The 19,647-nt window shown below is 45.5% G+C and overlaps 1 protein-coding gene across 1 annotated transcript; it reads right to left on the bottom strand.

Moving 5' to 3' along the window:
- Window positions 1-2,134: 2,134 nt before the first annotated feature.
- Window positions 2,135-9,021, bottom strand: PROK2 (prokineticin 2; the record flags this gene model as incomplete). Its single annotated transcript, XM_080625753.1, has 3 exons — window positions 2,135-2,260; window positions 5,099-5,224; window positions 8,932-9,021. The coding sequence occupies 3 exons, from the start codon at window positions 9,019-9,021 to the stop codon at window positions 2,135-2,137; spliced, it is 342 nt and encodes a 113-aa protein (XP_080481879.1).
- Window positions 9,022-19,647: the final 10,626 nt, after the last annotated feature.

A 19,647-nucleotide genomic window follows, 5' to 3' on the forward strand; every position in this document is an offset into this window, starting at 1 on the left:
TGAAGCAGAACTGGTGTTTCCTGCTATGGTTCATTGTTCTGAGTATCATGACAATGTGCTTTGATTATGAGTGGATTAAGAGATAGGACACATACAGATTTGGGCTGCTTCTATTTTCCTTCCTGAATTTGCCTTTGAATTTGAATCAAAGTCTATAGTATTAAGCTAATTTTATACTGATAGACATGGATAGAAAAGCAGTTCCAAGCTCCCACTGCATTCCTACTCTGCAGATTCAGACTGCATGGGTGCACAGGGTGTTTGGGGAGCCCCAGTATTGAGTTACAGTAGTAGGATAAGGTTTTGGGTTTGCTTTTCAATCCAGGTTATGGGAATTTCTCCAGTGCTTACATGTCACTGCATTAACATGGGAACAAGCTGGTCTTTCAGCAGCACAATCCAGCCCACTGGGTTTGCGATGAGCCTCTCTAACACTTCAGACCTAGTGCAGGCACTTTGTACCTGATCACGTTAATGCAAAGCACATATAAAGTTACCATTTGGTGGCACCTCACACTCTCTTTTTTTGTTTGGTTTTTTGGTTTTTTTCCCTGCAGGACCTGAGTCTGCTGCCACTTGCACAGCTGCTGTATTGCCACTGCAGAGGGTGACACAAAATATATAGGTTTTGGAGTAGGAGCCCTGGGGTTGGGCTGTCTTGAGGCAGAAAGATGTAGTACTATGTCTCAAGACATTGATTTTTCTAACATGTGCAGAACCCACACGGATCTGGCAAAATAACAAGCCCAGTTATTTCTTTCTGTCTCCTCAGGGAGTCTGTGGAGCCAGGTGGAACATACCTGGTAAACTCACTTCTCATCTTCTTCAAGTGATACAGGTGTGTGCCTTAATACAAGCATGCTAACTTCTCTCAACCCTCTCTATCGTCACCACCAGCAAAGCACTGATTGTTGAAGGATGAATGACTTCACTTTTCCAGTCCCAGCATATGTTTGCATGTCTGAGAGTAAGAAACGTGTGAAACTCACACAAACCATTGGTATTCCAGCTCTAGGGACTGACAAGTAAATATGAAGTTGCACAGTATGTCATAGAAACCCCACAAATTTTATGTTTGCTGGGCTAAAGTTGATTCTGTGAGGCATGTGCCAAGAAAAACCTCTCATATTAGCTACAGCAAGATTCCTCCGTCGTCTGAGACTGCAGCTTGATTGAGGATGTCATGCCTGGTCAACTGCTGAGTTGCCCTAAAAGCAGCCAGTGGCATATAATCCTTTGCTAAACTATCCATAAGGAACTCTGCTAGCTTGGGTGAGTTGAGTGTGTGATAACAGATTACACTGAATAAAAATGGAAAACCACAATGACAAAATAATGCTGTAATATTAAAATAAATCAAATCATATACTGCCATTATTCTGATACAGAATTTTTACACATATACAAGAAGTCCGGCAGCCCATTACAATAAACTTCAGGGTTCCTTTTTTAATATAAACTACATCTTAATACATAGTTTCAGATGATCAGGTAGTTTTACACCAACTCAAGTAACAACAACTTCTCATCTTAGAATACTAAAATAACAAAATCTTTTAATACTTTGAATATTGAAATGCTTTGGTTCCACTGTTCTCTTTTTAAAAGTGTAAAAACTACATCTATTGGTCTAACTTTTACCCTAGAGTTGTGCCTAACTTAAAATACAGTTATTTTAATAAAATATGAAATGTAACATAAATACAGGGGTTTGGCAATTGTCATATGCTTCACACTATGCAATTATTCAACTCTCAGTTCGATTCAGACATTCCAAAGTGTAAAAATATGGCCAAAGTTTTCCAAAACTGACAATAATCTTGGATGTTTTCATTGTGGGGATATGCTGGAACTGTGAAGAGCACAAGATGGTTCAGATATCACAAAGTTCCTGCCCTCAGAAAGCAACATTGCTTAGCAGATGTCATTTTGCTCACCCCAAAATGAAAGCATCCACCACTGCGGGTCCCTCCTGAAAACCTTGGCTGCTACAGCACAGCATCTCATCTTCAGTTTTAATGTTGGTGAGGCAGGAAAGTATGGTAAAGGGTTTCCCCTGGCAAGTACCTTGTTCATCACAACAACAAGAAAACGAATACATCGAGAGGCTCTTTCTAGTGCAGAAAAGCTCCTGCTAAAAAAAGACATCTTGTTTTCTGAAGTCCGGTAAACATTTGAATTTGGTGGGAGAAGTCCGTACGCAGGCCAGGCTGGGCAGGCATGGGCAGGTATGGTGCATCCGTCGCCCGGAGAAGGGAACCTGGGGATAAAGAGAAGAGACATCAGGGACAGGGAGCACAGCGGCGGTGGTGCTTGGGGGGATGGATTTAGATGAATAGTGGGAATACTGGGAATGTCATTCCTCCCCCCACAGCAGGAGATCCCCACAAGCTGCAGCACTGGGGGTGGAAGGCAGATGGCAAAACCAACCCCACTGCATTCCCTGGTCAAACCACAGTTAAGAGCAAAACGTAGCGGTCTGTGTTGCCGTGTAAATCTGTATCTGTGACACATGTTCTGCATTTACTCCCATTTCATAAAGGAGTCTGTTGTGTAACTACACTGGCCTTTAGCATCACGTTTTTGCAGGGTGTACTATGCAGTGCCTACTTGCCCTGATTCCTGCATTGTCATATGGCACAGAGCAGTCTGTCAGTTGCATAGCAAGACCTGGGAACCTCAGGATCCCCTGGTAATTCAGGCTGGAAGGGACCTCTGGAAGTCATCTTGACTCTCTTTGAGCAGGATTCTTTTCCCCCCCAGGGCAGAGGTTTCTCATTTCATCCCACCCTCCTCCAGCTACACTGTGTTGCGGGAAGCACACATATGGACTGCATTACACAAATTTAGTCGCACCACAAAATGCACATGCACTGACACTCTTTAACAACTTGATCACAAGCTCTGTCTTTTACAGGAGCTGTGCCTTTGCCAGCACATGAGCTGAGCCAAGCAGGACAGCCTGGTAGGACAGCAGGGCCAGGAGCCGCAGTGCTGCCGGCCAGCAGCGTGCACTGAGCATTCGGCTGGATGCAGCAAGGGAAACACAGAGGTACAAAGCCACTGCTGGGCAGGCAGCCCTAATTCCCTCATTTCCAGATTTCTGGGTGTTTTGAGCCTGTAATTGTAATATTCCAAGTTTGTTTTGCGTCGGTGTGCCAGTTTTCTCTGTAAGAAAGTTGAAGGAAAGAAGTCCCACACGTTCCCCTGTTCATCATGCCAAGGACCTGCCTGACTCCAGTGACACCCCACTGGGTGCAGGGGGTGAGTGGGGGTCTCACATTGCCTGCAGTGCCCTAGGCCAGTCACAGCCCCCTGCCCAGCACCATCTGAAAAGCAGCCCCAGAGCAAGGGCTGCCATGGGCTTCCCCATGCCATCCACCATGGCTCCCTCTGCCCCAGAGTGAGCAGAGAGACCACCAACCGTGAGTGATGGGGACTCCCTGCTGGGAATCACACCTCTCGGGTGCCCACGCACAGCACTGCAGAAAAACCTGAGCTCCTAGGGCTGGTAAGGCTGACTCAGAGGTACTGCTCAGCCCTCTGACAGCTCGGCTGATTTATTCCAAACATTACAGTTGCTGCAAGGAAACGTTCCTTTCAGCGGGACTCCCACACTGAAGATGTGACTTTAACAACACACCCGGCTGGGGACAGGCAGCAAGTGACAGCTCTGCAGGACAAAGCTTTGCCAAGGCATGCAGCTTCTGCCTGCTCAGGCAGAGCCCATGTGCCCGGAGCTGTTGCTGGTGATGCTGGGTGAGCCAGTGCATCTTGACTACGCTGTGTGCCCAGTACTGGTTTCATGAGTACAAAGCATTGGGAGTTTGTGGGTGAAAAGGAAACATGGGACCTCCTGGGAGAGATGTGGTGGTTATGTGCAAGGTGCATAGCGGCAGCAAAGCTACCTTCGTGCTGGCAGCTCTGTGTGCTGACCTGCCAAACCTCCCCTGCCTGTCCCTGCCTGCAAACCCTGCCATCCTGCCTGCAAACCCTGCCTCTGCAATGCCAGCTGAGACTGTTAACGGCATCAAGCCAACGCCATCTAGTTGCTGAGAAGGAAACTAGAAGGTAGAAACCCAACTGCCAACCATCTCCTCCAGGGTATCTCCATGCTTCTTCAGAGGTCCCTGAGGTGGTGGTGTGGCCATGGTGGTGCCTGCTTTGTACCTGAGCTGCAGGCAAGTGAGAGGTTTTGGTGCTCAGGGCAGCTAGTCTCCCAGCTGCCAGCTACCCAGTTATTTAGGGGAGAGAAACTGCTGAGTAAACTCTCCATCCTTAAAAATAACTTATTTCACATACTACTGTAAACCAATTTGCTTCATGTTTTTCATGAAGGGCAACGGGGTGAGTAATCTAAAGTTAACCTCATAAAGCTTATAAACATCATTGACTGACTTTAAGTCCGGGGTGGACAGATCTTCTTTGATTGTAATTATGCAGGCAATTAGCTTAAGATATATCAGACAGTATAATTTGCCCAGTAGCAATTTCTCTTATCCTGAGACTTCTGCTAATGTAAAGAGCCCTCACAAGAAAAAAACTGGTACTTTACACAGTAAAAATGAGAATTTGGTCCCCAGTATCACAGCAGAAGATTTAAGAATTTAACTGTAATTGAGCAGAGCTTTTAACTTCTCAGCCTCTGGAGCACAAGGAGACATTGCTGTTTGATGGCAGGGACCATGCTGCAATGATGCACTGGGTGTCCAAACACTGGCTGGTGATGTTTTTGTTTGTGAAGGGATGTTGTTAGGGGTTGGTAACATTTGCTTATACTCTTGCTTACACCTGTAGCATTGGGCTTCGGAACTGCTAAAGCTGTTTTGGGTCATGTAATGAAGCAAACAGCAACAACAAACTAATCAGTAAACAATCTGGAGCTGTGTAGTTCTTTCATCCTCGGATTCTCTTCAGCATAATTCTGACAGTAATGTATTTCCTTACTTGGGTACCTTCAGTGTTATTTCCATACAGATGCAAATGGCTGGGTATTGTAACCCATGGGATGTTTCCCTATTTTAATTCAATGTGAGGTACAGTGCACTATATTCCTGTCCCTTTCTGCCCTGCCACAGCCCCCTGGTGACATACTCACTCGGTGACTCAAAGGGTGGCACTCATCTCCCACATTTCCCATCGGTGTGCACATTCGCAGGCTGCGGATCCAGAGGCTAACCGCACAGCACATCCCTCCTCCACACTGATGGTCCCGGTCACAGGCCTGGAATTCAATACAGCATTAGGCAAATGAAATTAGTAATAAATATATTCCAGAAATAGGACAGATGAGGTGCTCAGGAGCTGCCTCTGACACCCCACAAGTTATCATGGCTCATTAAGGCTGAATAATCAGATTTAAGGCTGATATGCAATACTTATAGCTCCCATGGATCTGAACGTACAGGCTCCTGGCATCTTTCAGAGTTGAGCTCAGGATGTTTAAAGCCATGACCACATACAGATCTCAGGGCCAAATCCAGGACTGTCAGAGACTTGCAGTCCCAACTTCTGAGCACTGATGGACCTGGCATGTGCCACTTTGCTTTCCTAGATTGGAGCCTGAGTGCACTCAGGCAGGTGCAAGGACCAAGTGCACCAAGCAGTCAGGAGTTTTGTCTTATGGAGAAGCTAAGATAGGATATTATCCATTAATTTAAAGACTTTTAGGTAACTATTCCCTCTAGTTTCTTATGATAATACCTCATGGTTGAGTGCCTTTGCATTGCAGTACTGCATGATTTTTGTTGGAGAAGTCCAAGTAGAAATAGCTAAAATAGAAGTTTAAATATGGGTTCTGGGGTTGTTATCTAGAATTACATGTAACTAAAAGTGGTCTTAAATATGTAACAAGAAAAACCTTGCTTAAGTGTCCAAATCCAAGAAAACGCTGCCGTGGTAGCATTCTTCCTGCAATGCAGGAGGGAAATATTTCAGGTACTTACCCAATACAGCTTAGATAAGCACAAACCAAAATGCAAACTATTGGGTGTGTTTTAAAATACAGAAATGATGAAGAGCAATTGACATGTTAGAGTTTGGAAACAGGTTACTCACTGCACCTCTTCTGCCTACTTTTTAACCAAAATTTCATATAGTAAAAAGTCTGATGAGCTTAATGGAAAAAACAGTCCCCTTTCCCTGATGAGAAATGCCACTAGTTAAAGGTTCTGATTACACCCCAAAGGAAAGCTGAATTAGCTCCCCACTTTCTTAATGTCTGACAGGAGGATTGATGGACCAAAGGCACTCATAAACAGGCAACCTATGAAAATGGTCAGGGAACGTGATAATGGCTCTGGGGAAAACTGTGTATGAGAACAAACATTCACTTACAGATCTTACCTTGGGATTCAAATGATAAATGTCATTAGACTGTACTCCACTGGGTAAATATTACACAAGTTCAACCAGCAGAAGCCCAATCAAACTACGTATTTACAGATCAACCAGTAATTTAAGAAGAAGCTGTTGCATTAGGGTCAAGCTATTAAATAGTGTGTGCTACCCAAACAGCTCACACTCCTCCTAAACACACATTTAATGAAGCAGAGAACTCTATGCTACAGGTGAGCCCAACACGCAGAGTATTTACTTATAAGACTAATATGGCCATAAAACTACTACTACAGCCTGCCAGGTAGATAATATTTGCTTTCTAACCTCTCTCAAAATAAAAGTACTCTAATGGTCTAATTTTGTCCTAGTCACAAAAAACCTTCAGGTCTGGTGATTTTTGCTGCTCCCAACACACTGGTTGTCCAGCTGGTGTCCACTGCTCAGCTGGAGCCACAGGCTCTGTTATTCCTCACCAGACAGCTCCTGAACTCCCTTTTTTCCTCAGCTGTGTACTTCAAACCCCATCCATTTCCATGGAACTGGGTCTGGAGTGAAGTACCACTCAACTGCTAAACAGGTCTGAGCATATCCTAGCCAAGCAAGGGTATCTGTGCTTGCTTTTACAACTCACACACACATGTATACATCTGGCAGAACTTTTAAGGGTCCCTTTCCAAAAATGTATGGCAAGTTCTGAAAAATATTCAGCCCAAATGCTCCTGCATATACCTTACCTGCAATGTGTAATTCATGCCACTACTCTAAATCTTCACCAGACACGACATGAAGGACATTCCTCCTCAGCACCCCACTTAAACCCACTTTTGTGTAAAATACAGCTTAAGGAAAAAGTCCTGGGTGAAATGCCAGCTCCAAAGGCAACTTAAGTCAGCACATAAACCCCCACTGAAGGAAGAAAGGTTCCAATCAAGTCCCTAAATTGCAAAGGAAAAGGAAAGAGAAAAAGAAAAAGGAAAAGGTAAAGAAAAGGAAAATAGGAATAGGAAAAGGAAAATAGGAAAAGAGGAAAATTAAAAGAGGAAAAGGACCTTTCAGGCTCAGGAGATGGGGACAGGAATACCTACGTCAGTTCTCATCTGAGATTTGCACATTCATCAAAACCCAAAAATGCATCCAAGTAGTTTAAGTGGAAATGCACTGCAATGGTTAATAAAGTATCACTTTCTAGTTCTAATCTATTTTTATGTTTTGAATATTCTTTGTCCTTGATCAGTTATTCAGTGCTTAAAATTACTTTATTTAATGGATTCATTATGCTCTCAAGGTGTAGCCACAACTCTGACAACAGGCATACAAACTGGTCCTACACTACTGGAAATAATTCTAATTAAAAAGAACTTGAAATTCTCAAGTTTTAGAAAAATCCCTTCACACTCTGCTCTGAAAATTTTCCGTGCTGGAACTGATCTAACTTCCAGAGAAATGCTTATGGGGCCCTCCACAGACTTCAGTGAGGTCTGGATGGGGAGCCTGGACAATCACAGAGTAACTGGCTACTGGGAGCACAACTTCGGATGGTTACAGAAGACATGTAACCTCTCGAAGGAATGCAAGCGCTGGCTTATTAATCCAAAGCAAACACTAAAAAAAACCATTTTCCTTCAGCGTGATGCAATGCTCTGAGTTAAATAATGTCTCTGGGAAAAAAAATATTTTCACAACCAAAGTAAATTTCAAGTCTAAAAACAACAACAACAACAGAGGACTCATGTGCAGGGGTGAGTGTTGAGGAAAGAAAGCAGCACAGTCATCCTCAGGAAAAAAAAAAAACAAACCAGAAGGAGCGTTTTGCGGTGGTTGCAATACCAGTGCCTGCCCTGCGAGCAGAGAGGCTGAAGGAGCGGGCATCCGGGGTGCACGACCCGGCAGCGCCGTGCCCTAGTCGGGCCCTCTCGGGACATGTCTGCGGGCAGTGGGGCTGCGGGAAGGGAAGCGGGAGGCAGCCTCCAGCGCTAGAGAGGCAGTTGAGTCCCTGCACACTCACGGACCAGCCTGGAGACAATCCCCCGCCGAGTGCAGGCATCCCTCACCCCAAAGGGACAGAGCTTTCACCGTGGCATCCCTCACCCCAGAGACGTGCAGGTCCTGATATCATCCACTGCAGAGATGCCCCATATCCTGGCATTCCTCCTTCTAGAAAGACCCCCACGTTCCAGTATCACTTAGTCCAGAGATAACCCGCAGCTCCAGCATCACTTAGTGCAGAGAGACCCCCGTGCCTCGGTACCACCTATCCCAGACCGATCTCCGAGCCTGTCACCTCTTTTTCCCTGGCACAGCTCCTCTTCCCAGCCTGGCTATCACTTATCCCAAGGAGACCCTCCTCTCTGATCACCCCTCACGGAAGAGCGATCTTCCGTACACCCGGCACCGCTTCTCCCGGGCGGCTCCCACCTCCCGCTGTCCCTCACCGCACACAGACCCCAGGTCCCGTCCTCGCTCTGCCGACAGAGCCCCCGCAGCCCCGGGCCGAACCCCGCCCGGCTCCAGCCCGCCTGCGGCTGCCGATGCCAGCTCCCGTCGGTGCCGTCGGTCCTGGCCGACCGCGCGGTGCCGTACGGCGGCGCTCACCCCGGTGATGACGGCGCCGTGTCCCGCGGCGAGCAGCACCGCCAGCAGCAGCAGTACAGGAGCCGGCGGAGCGCCGCGCAAGCTCCGCATGGTGCCGTCCCGCGGCCCCTGCGCTCCCCGCGGCGCGGCGCAGCGGAGCCGGTGGCAGCGGCCGCCCCAGCCGTTATAAAGCCGGGGGCCGCCGGCGGCGGCAGCGTGAGTCACCCCCGCCCTGGCAGCGCCGTGGACCGCCGCGCGCACACACCGAGCCCAGGTGCGCCGCTGCGGGAGCGGGGCTGTGAGGGAGCATCCTGCTGCACCCCAGGGAACGTCCAAAGGCTGCTCGGGGAGTGTCCCGCAGCAGGGCTGGGGAGGACGTGCCACAGCGTGTTGAAGACATGCCACAGCATGTTGGGGACGTGCCATAACAGGTCTACGGGACATCCTATGGAACATCCCAGGGCGTGCTGGGGACATTCCACAACAGGTCTGGGGGTGACATCCTGTAGCAGGTCTGGGGTACCATTCCAGGGCTGGCTAGGGGACACCCCATAACATGCTGGGCTTGTCCTGCCGCATGCTGGGGACATCCCACAGCACGTCTGAATGTGATATCCCTCAGTAGGTTGGGGACATCCTGCAGAAGGTCTGGGGAGTCATCAGGCAGCAGGTAGGGGCAGCACACAGAAGGTCCAGAGGCGATTCTGCAGCAGATAGAGGGGATCCCATGGCAGGTTAGAGCCCACCCCACAGCAGGGCACTGGTAGCCTGCAGCCACTGGAACCAGTCTGGAGGCCTGTCTCTGCTCCAGTGCCCATGACCTCTCTGCGTTTCTCAGACTTCCTGCCCTGCACCAGACCCAGCAGTTCTCCTTCAAACTCCAGCCCAGATGTTCCCCCTTCTCCCCTCTATGGAGCATCCTGTGACCCCAGCAGTGCTGTGGACATAGATGGTCCATAGCTGGGTAGAGGGAGAATGACACACAGGCTGCACCTCACCTTGTCTGGGGCAGGGGAGCATCAAAGCAAATTTATCCCTGTAACAACTGAACCAACCCCAGTGGTCCTGTTTAATGCACTTGGCCCAAGAGGTGTCAATGCCAAGTAAAAAACTAATGCTCGTGTGTACTTCTTTCTTCACCCTACTCCTCTGTAGACCTTTCATGGTCAGACATGCTCAGATAGGGCAGGGAGATGGGACCTCCATTTCAGAGGCAGTGCTCCACTAGCTCCTTCCAGTGCTAATGCCAGGCCATGGTCAATTGTATCAGTGAGCTCCTTTTCCCAGACACACACCACTCAAATTCAACACAAGCCAAAGTTTAACACCTAATGGTTCTACCTTTGGGCACCTTTGATCCCCTGTGGAGGGAGGATATCAGAGCCCAGTGACTATCATGCAACACATGAAACACATGCAGAGTTTCCTTCCTTGCTTCCCTCTCTCTGTTTTCCTTATTTTCTTTACTTTACTTTTCCAGCTCTATATACTCAATTCTCTTTTCCTTTCCTCTCCCTTCGAACTCCACTTTTGCCCCTTTTCTTGCCTCTGTGTCCGCACTTCCATCTCTCTGGTCCCTTCATGCACTCTCCTCCTCTCTGGTGTGTCCTGGTCTCACACGGAAGTCCCTGTTTTGTCAGACTTTTCAAATTCTCTTTATCCAAACAGCAAGGCTGAGCTTCTGCAGAGCCCACGTTTCCCTGAGACCTCAAACAGTCTCATTCTTTGGCTGAGGTAGGTTTAAGTGCAGCTGAAGGGGAGCATATAACTCACCGAGTGTCTCGGTATGCTCCTGCTTGGTTCAGTCCCGGTCAGGAGCTGTCAAATCTATTTGTTAGCAGCATCCCCTCAGGGGGGTTAGTCTGTCTGGCGGTGTTTTCATTACAAATCTGACCTTTTTGGGTCCTTATGGCTATTCTGTAAAAATGCACTCAAATATGGGCTGAGTAAATAGAGCCTCACTCCAAGGATGCTTTAAAAACAAATTGGGATAAGCCAATTTTTATGTGAAAGTGTTAAAAATAGCTGGAATGGATCCTCAGCTGTTGTAAACTCACATGGCTGGCCTGAACCAGGTAAAGGAATCAGCTTGTTTTAAGTTTTATTTGTATCCTAGAAACTAAAACTGAATGGAAACCAGGAATGATTATTTTCACATTCCCAGATGCCCACTTTAAAAAACAAATGATAATTTTCAGCTCTAAACCTCCTGCTCCTTCAAAAACATTGCAAAATTGAGGGGAAATAAAAAGGGGTAAGGGAAGAATTTTGTGCAGTCTTATGTAGACTCAATCATTTCTTGTAAAAGCCTTTTTACATAAAAGGTATCATTTATGAAAGGTTGCCAGTCATCAGCCTGGAAGGGCAGTATTATACATTTAGCTGGCTATGCTATAGACTTTCTAGCATCCACCCTAATATCAATATTCTTACCATTAACTTGTACTAAAACCTGGTTTGCTATTAGAAGAGATCTTAAACATCCATATGGCCTTTATGTGATTACAAAATTGTAATGAGACATTAATTAAGTCCAACTAAGTTATTTCTGTTCTTAAAAGAAGTGAAAGCTGAGAAGGTGAATCTCTGAATTTCAGTATTGTTGCCTCCTAGATAATTGTTCAACTGCAACAGCAGTACAAATCTACAGTGTCATATATGTGAATCTTCATATTGCTCATCTCACAAATGCACCAGAATTTCAGAAGTTTTTCTTTCTTCTGATCCACTTTAAAGGATAGCCTCACAATAGTTAGTTTAAAAGGGTTTTTTTGAATAGTTGGGATTTTACTGAACCAGTTCATTCTGAAACATTCAAGATTTCCATTAGTATTTCTTTCTTTCTTTGCTGGTATGATACCTAAACCACCCTGAAGTGCACGTGAGAGCAGGAGGGACAGCATGGCATATAACCCAGCCTAGTGCAGGAGCAGCTTTCTGGCTTCTCTTACATGACCATAGTTAACACAGATACCTTCCCCATTCCTCCAGCAGATACTTGTCCAACTGACATCTGCGACACTATTCCAGTGTCAATGAATCTACCCCATAAGAACTTTTTTCATGCCACAGGAAAACACAGAGCAGGAGGATCCAGTGTCATCACCTGTAGGCAAGGCTTCAGTGGAGTTACAGCTTTGGCTATGCTTCTTCTCAAGAGGGAACCCAAGAAGTGCCATTTTGAAATCACCTTCATACTAAACACCTTCTACCATAAAATCTCTAATATCAGATTTAGGAAATATCACTCCAAATTAATCATTCTAACATTAGATTTGACACAGTACGTTAACAATCATCAAAAAGTCCTCAGTTGCTTTAAGAACACAGAACGAAATACCTATTTTTAGCTTTCAGTGTGGTTGGTAGCTCTTTCTGGTTCTTCTCAAAGCCTCAATTTTACTGAAAGCTAGCTGTCTACGAGTAGGCATTCAAATAATTATTTGGCCTATTCAAGTGATAATGCACTACAGAGTTTACAGATTTTTGAAGACTAAGAATGTGAATACATCAGCTATCTAAAAAGATAATTTTCTCATAAAAGAAATGAGAAAAAGCATGTAATGTGAGACAGGAGAATTATCTTTTTGTCCTAAAAACTCTCTTAATAATGACAGTGTCTAATTTGTTTAATCTTTCACACTATGTATCCAACAATGATCTAAATTCAGCAAAGTGGTGCAAGTTTGCTGACTCTCGTATAGGAAAAATACACTTATCTATATCAGATGCCTATACAGATTTATAGTTTATAGGTATGGAAGTTACCCAAGGTATGGAATACCTCAAATCAGTTGTCTTTAGTGCCTGGAATAACCTGGACACACAGTTCATGCAAGAATATCCAAATTTCTAAGCTGTCACCTGAGGATTACACCTTGGGTCTCACTCAACATTTCTGCTTTAGGTCAATAATTAACATGCAGTGAAAGCAGAAGCTGTCTCAAATCATTCCCTTGGGCAACCCACACAAAACCCTTCTCAATCTCTTGTCCTCTGTCTTGGAGATGGTACAGAAGGCAGAAGAGGCCCTTTCTGCTTGTCTTGGCATTAATTTGGGTCCCCAGACTTTACGCAACCACCATTTACATTTACATAGCGAAGATTTTTGTAAATTACTTCGAAGTTTTCTGCCTCTCTCTGATGTGGCTGAAGTTGGCCAATGCCTTCACAAGTTACCAGCAGTGGGCTGGCTGAGAAATGAAGGCTTCATACCTGCAACTCTCACTAAGACTGTAAAACCCAGCTGGGATCTGAAGTGCAAATGGCTTAGCAAGTCTGGGCACCCACCGGTATGATCCTAGATTGTATAGACAGCAGTTTGCGTCATTGAGTAACACAGAAAATGAAAGGCAATTTAGGTGGTAATACGCAATTCTCACACTTGTAGTTGCCTTTGGAGATGTCCATGAGGCTGCTTGCGTGAACTTGTAGGCACATCTGAGAGGTCAGCACATATCTGCCCTGGGATGGATGCAAGTGAGGAAGCAGTTTGGAGAGCAGCAGCAGCAAGTCTACCCGTAGCCATGCAGCAGCCAGTTGTACAAGGAACCGCTTATTGTGAAGGGGATACCTAACACCTATGGTTCAGTGAGCCACAACGGTCTTTCTTCATGATTACCACACCCCAGGCTCATGTCTGTCCTCTTCTGACATCAAATAAACTAATAATTTTTTTAAAAGTCTTAAGAGACATGCAGATTTTAGGATTAGAAGAGGCACTATAGTCTGAATTCCTACTGAATCAAGCCATATGTTTCATTAGTGAATCCTAAATATAGGAAGATAATTGTGTTTTAAACTAGCATGTATCTCAAGAGCATTGACTTAAACCAATGAGGAATTCACCACTTCCCTCAACAAACTGCTCTAACTCTTAAAACCTCATTTCCTGTTTGAATTTCACTGATTTGGATCAATGGATGATATTATACCCTCTAACATCAGGAATTTTCATCTTTGGCGTGTAATTATAAGCTGGAAACAAATTCCATGACACCTGTTTATTAACATTGAGCCCTCTTACTCTCTCGCTATGAAGCAGCATTTCTGTCACCCTCAAATTATTCTGGCAGCTCATCTCCAAGCCCTTTCCAATAGATCAACAAACTTTGATCTGTTCTCACCCATACGATCAGCCACACAGCTCTATTCTCAAATATTTTGCAGACTGACTCAACCATCAGCATATAAACAAAGGCAGCCTTGTGAATACACTATTAAAAATGAAACTGATTTTCAAAGATCCTCAGCAACAGACAAACATCTCAAAGTGGTTTTATTCCTGAGGTTAGATAAGAATAGTTGTAACAAGCTGCTGTTATAGCGGTATGTTCCTAGTGCTCCTCGTGTCTCATTACGCTGCTTTTCAGTGCTGCTGTTGTCATAGTAGTTCATGAAGAACCTTACGTAAGGAATAAGATGATGGTTCCGCAATATGATTAAAAAAAAGCCCATAACAGATAAGTGCTCATGTTCTAGATTAGGGATTCTTATTCCCTTACTCTGCGCTGCATCATGTAACCGCATGAATCATTTCGATTGCGAAGTACATTCTCCCGTCAGCTCAGAGGGATAAAATGGAATATTACAGAGTCTACTCATGAAACAGTGGCAGTGGCAGGACAAGAAAAAGCTTCAAACATACAACCAAACCCAATAATTTCTAGCTGCTCATGAAAATTTACTCCTTTGACTTGTACACATTTTATTTAGAGTTCTACGTATCCGTGTGACTGCATTTGCAAAGTCCATGGCAGCTCAGTTTGGAATGATTCAGTGGGAATTGCGGGTTTGTGATGGGCAGAGGCTCAATGCCTTTCTGTAATTTTCAGATATGTCTGTAAAATATGTAGAATTTTTGCCAAGGAGATGCAGTATTTGGGGATTTAGCTGGGCTTCGGGGAAACATTCTTTCAACTTTTTTTCTTCCTATTGATTACTTTTGGTAGGAAACAACTTTCCTCTTCACACCAAAACAGGTTAGTAGCTGCAAAGCTGTGCGTAGGGGATTCACTGGTGGAGCCATTCTTTCTCCCTGTACACTTGAACCTACAGAGCGAAGTAATTTTTCATTGAAATGAGACTTGCTGGGCCATGGGGGAAGGAGAGGGAAAGGTTTCCACTGCCATAGAAGTCCACTAAATGCAAGAACTGCAGGCGAATTATCCAGGAGGGCATCACTGTAGCTCTGCTCCCACCACAACCAACCAATTTATCATATGCCTCAATGGGAACTGGCTAGACCAATGCCAAGCAGGCTTTGTAAGCCCATAATTAATAAAACAGCTCACCTTTCCTCCCTGACAGGGCCCTCATGGGTCCCTCTCGTCCCTGCCAATTCTGCCTGCACCTCCAGCTGGAACGTGATGATGGCCAGTGAGAGAATATAAGGCAAGTTGTGCTCCTGCCCCTATTAGCATATTAGGTCAGGTATTGCCTTGAAGGCAATTCACAGGAACAACGGTAGTTGGCTACTTTTTACATCCTGTGTTTTGCAAATTCCCAGAATCAACTGGGAATTTCACCCCTAAAATCCCTTGTCCTGCACCTTCATTCTGTCCCGCTGTCTTGGGGTGTTTATGTTAGGTTTTGGTGTGCAGCAGGGAGTAAGGGAGCGATCTGTAGGGAGGGAAGTAGGGTGGGTAGTGCAGCTGGGACCACGTTTCTGTACATCCCACTGGATGGGGCATTCACTGCTGCTAATGGGAGATTAGAAGCTCCGTGGCTCTCCAGCCTTCCCTGATGCTCTGAATGTTGGTTATCCAAGGCAGAAATAGAAAGAACACATACCACAGCAAGATCTGATCTGCTTCCTGATCTGTCCTGGACTTCAGCCCCCCCCTCCCTAAGTTTTTTTCCCCACTTACTTTCTCTCCCACTTCTCTCATTTCTGCCTTTTTCTCTCACCTCTGTACTTTTGTGCTGCTCCATCTTTCACTGCTGCTGCCATGGGAAGGCAGATCTTCCCAGCAGAGTACAACTGAGATGCCTCCAGGGCCTGAAGTACCACTGAATTCCTTTTGCTCCTTTTCATCCATATGCAAGATTGCTCAGAAAGGTGAAAATTCCATCGAAATGTCATGTTAGCAAAAAAAGCACGCATTAAAACCCCTGTGGGGATGGCTGCAAAATGCTTCACCTCACCAGAGCCACCTCCAACACAGAAACTTCAGTTGCTACTCTCTTAGCTATGAACTTAGAAAATTATAATGTCTCTCTAGTGACTGACGTTTCCGAGAATCCCAAAGCACTTAGTAAGTCACATCCTCCTGAATTACCTTATCTGTGGCTGGATACAAGCAGATTTGGGGTGACAATTGGTACGTGTTTAAATTCACATGCCCATGTTAAAGAATAGCTCTGGACTCGAAAAGAATCTATCCCCTGGTTTGGTGGTGTTGGGGTTTGTTTTTCATTTTTTCTTAGGATGCAGAAAATGAAGTGCTAGTGCACAGCTTCAATCAATTTGGGCTATTCTCAGGAAAAGCCATGGAGTCTTCAGCATCACCTGTATGTCAGCACCTTGGTTTTACCTTTTAGCAGAATACAGAGACCCTGACAAACAGCAGTCACTAGGGTGAGTCCTGCACACACAAGTGAGGGCACTGCCTGGAACTGCAGCCCTGCAAACACTTTAACCACTGGGTTGATCTGACTGAGAGATTCACACAAATCTGGTCAGGACAGAAGGAGGTGGCTGCAGGCAGGAGGCAGGCAGGGAAGCCCTGGCTGCATCTGCAGCCCAATGAGCCCGCCAAGCCCTGGCTTTCGAGGGAAGAGTGTGACCTACTGCATCACCTCCTGAAGACGAGCTTCTACAAAGGACAAATTATCCACCTCACCCTCCTACTCCATGCTCTGTTCTCCCGCCAGCTCGCTTTTCAATAGCCACTAGTGCAAAGGGCAGCTAATTATTCCAGGAATTCAAATTGGTTGCTTTCATGGTAAAGATCAAACAAAAGCAAACCCCCAGCAATGTGCGCTGGTGTTGGCTGCCCGCCCCAGCGGCTAGCCAAGTGCTGGGAAGATGCATTTCATCCTCCCAACAGCTCATTATCTGGGTAGAAGTCACTAGACCACAGATGGGGGAAGAATGGAGAGGAAGACAAGGATGGCACGGGGCTGAGGGAAAGGAAGCAGCAAAAAAGGAGCATGTTTGGAGTGAGACTCAGGAGATGAGGCAGAGGTTGCCTTGGCCATGCAGAGTGGCAGCACCCCTGACAGCAGCTCTGCGTTCTTAAAACCACTTTACTGGGTACTGTATATTGTCTTAATTGTGTCTCCTGGGTCACCATGGGACATAGCACAGGGTTCAGGCCATGCACACCCAAGTGGGCTCATCTCTCCCCACCACAGACCTGCCTCCTTAACCAATATCCCCATGCTAAGGACATGGATCTGCACAACCTATTTCACTGGCCAGGATCACATGGTGCATTTTTTCCCCTTCTACTCACTATGCCAAAACACCAGAACCAGCCCAGGGACATGTGGCAATGACATTTCCCATTCCCCCAAAAGCCAACCTCTCCTGTCACTGAAGAAGCCTCTCTTCTGTGACCGGGGCTCCACAGAAATAGCTCTGCCTGAAGTTAACACATTTGTGGAGAATGGCTGAATAAGACCATAACGTTGTTTCTTGTTGCCTTGACAATACACTCAAGCACAAAAGATCTATTTTAACCATGTGCTGGGGTAATACCATTTGATGTAACCCTGCTGGAAACAAGGCAAGTGACAGACTGGCATACCCAAGTTTTCACACATGTGGTAGGATCATTAGGATAAGTGGACTTTTGCCCCTGGAGAGGGACTGGCTGTTGGCCCAGGAAGTCTCCATCTTGCACTCTAAAGGCTGGATTTTCAAGTACTACATAGCAAATCCTTTCCCAGTACGCTGCTATTTCTTGAAAACACGGCTTGAAAATACAAAAATAAAGCCAAATGTTCAGAACACTCATGTTCTTTAACTAGAGCCTCATGCTAAAACTGCTGATTCCGAAGATGAGCTGCAGCCAACTTCCATGGGCTTCAGGGCTGGATAACCAGCAGGTTGTTGCTTACACAGAGCTGTAATTCATATTTTGCACAGTGCTGTTTCTTTTAAATTGCTATTAATTCCAATCACATCATATCTAATTTTGGAATTCCTCAGTGACCAATATATTTTGGTGCCATGACAGCAGCATGTAGCAGTGAGAAACCAGTTAAAAGTGGTTTCCTAAGCTCAGTCCATTACTTGCTCTCCACGGAACAGCACCATTTCCTAAAGCGACTCCTCCCTTGATCACTCTGTGTAGTGACTCCGTGAATAAATCAGAAATGGGCTTTCTTATGACTGTCATTGCCCAGCCAGAATTGTCCTGTAGTGCTGGAGGTTCAAGAGTCCTGTTTCTGAGAAACATTGAGACATCTGCTTGAGGTCGCTCAATGCATGGTTGCATGCACAATGGTTTTCAGACCTGTCGGATGCATTGAGAGCAGAACAGGCAGGTACCGCTCCAGCTCTTTCTAAACCCAACTCTTTCTAAATGCAGTTACTCAACTTCCTGCGGCAAGGCAGAGCAATTACACTACAGATGATGAAATATTTCCTTCAGTTTACCCTAAATTCCAGTGAGTGATGTAACCAGCAATCCCTTAGTTTTGCATTGCTAAACTCAGTAAAGAGCAGGAACGAATTGGTTCTCAACAGATCACTTGGGTATTTAAATCCTCTAGTAAAGCCTTTTCTGTTTTACCTGTTTCAGTTCTCTTTCACACCTGCCATCATGGTGTCCTTACATGCTTCATCCTGCCAAGGTTAATAGCCAGAGCTGGGAAGGTTCCAGCTCATTTCGTTGTCTTGTCTGAGATGACATTTTAAGTGGCAAGTGCTTTGAGTTTAGCTGCCGTAATGTCAAGTGACTTACCTCTGGTAGCCAATGCCGTTAGCTTGTTCAGTCAGAAACCTGCTAAATGCCTTGTTCACGTAATTACGATAATTGCCTTGGAGAAAAGATAGAGAAGTGTATCTTCCATTGAAGAAAATGCAGAACTGTTAGCCTACGCTCACCTTTTCTTGCTGTTTCCTTCTCCTTTGTGAATGAATGTTATTAGTGGAACCTTCCCCACGTCTGCTCCTTGTTCTGCCCTTCCTGATTACATCTTGGTGTGGCATGGCCAGCAATTTGCATGGATTTTTTAAAAAAGCAGGAGCAATGTTCATGGGCGCGGATTTTACTTTTCCTCCACTGCATAAACAGGATATTTTGTTGAAAAGAAGGCTAAATGGAGCAACATAATCATGCACGTGACTTTCTCTAACTGAACAATCCTGTTTGCTTAATGCTAAACACAAACTTAGGGGAAAACAAAGCCAAATGTGTGTTTCAATAAATCAGGAACTTAAAGAAATCACTTCATATATTATCACCTTTGTCAGTATCTTAAACAACTTCCCCTGTCAGAAAAGCTGCCTAGGATAAGGACAGGAAGAGCGAGTTTTGCCACAGCCAAACCCTAACTTAAGCTCGACTTAATCTCCAGAGAGCTGGGGCTTTCTTTTGGTTTTGGGAAGGCTATGGTTGTTTATGCTTCTTCCTCTAATCCAACATAAGCTGAAGAAACTCTTGAGTTTTCTATGTACAAGGACAAATTCATCACAACTCTCCCCGTAGAAGGACAGAGCAATCCCCCTGCATGAGAAACACCAGCTCCCTTTGCCTCAGCTTCCCCACTGCAGTCCCCAGCACG

The sequence above is a fragment of the Psittacula echo genome, assembly GCF_963264785.1.
Source record: "Psittacula echo genome assembly, chromosome: 9".
Taxonomy (NCBI): Eukaryota; Metazoa; Chordata; class Aves; order Psittaciformes; family Psittacidae; genus Psittacula; species Psittacula echo.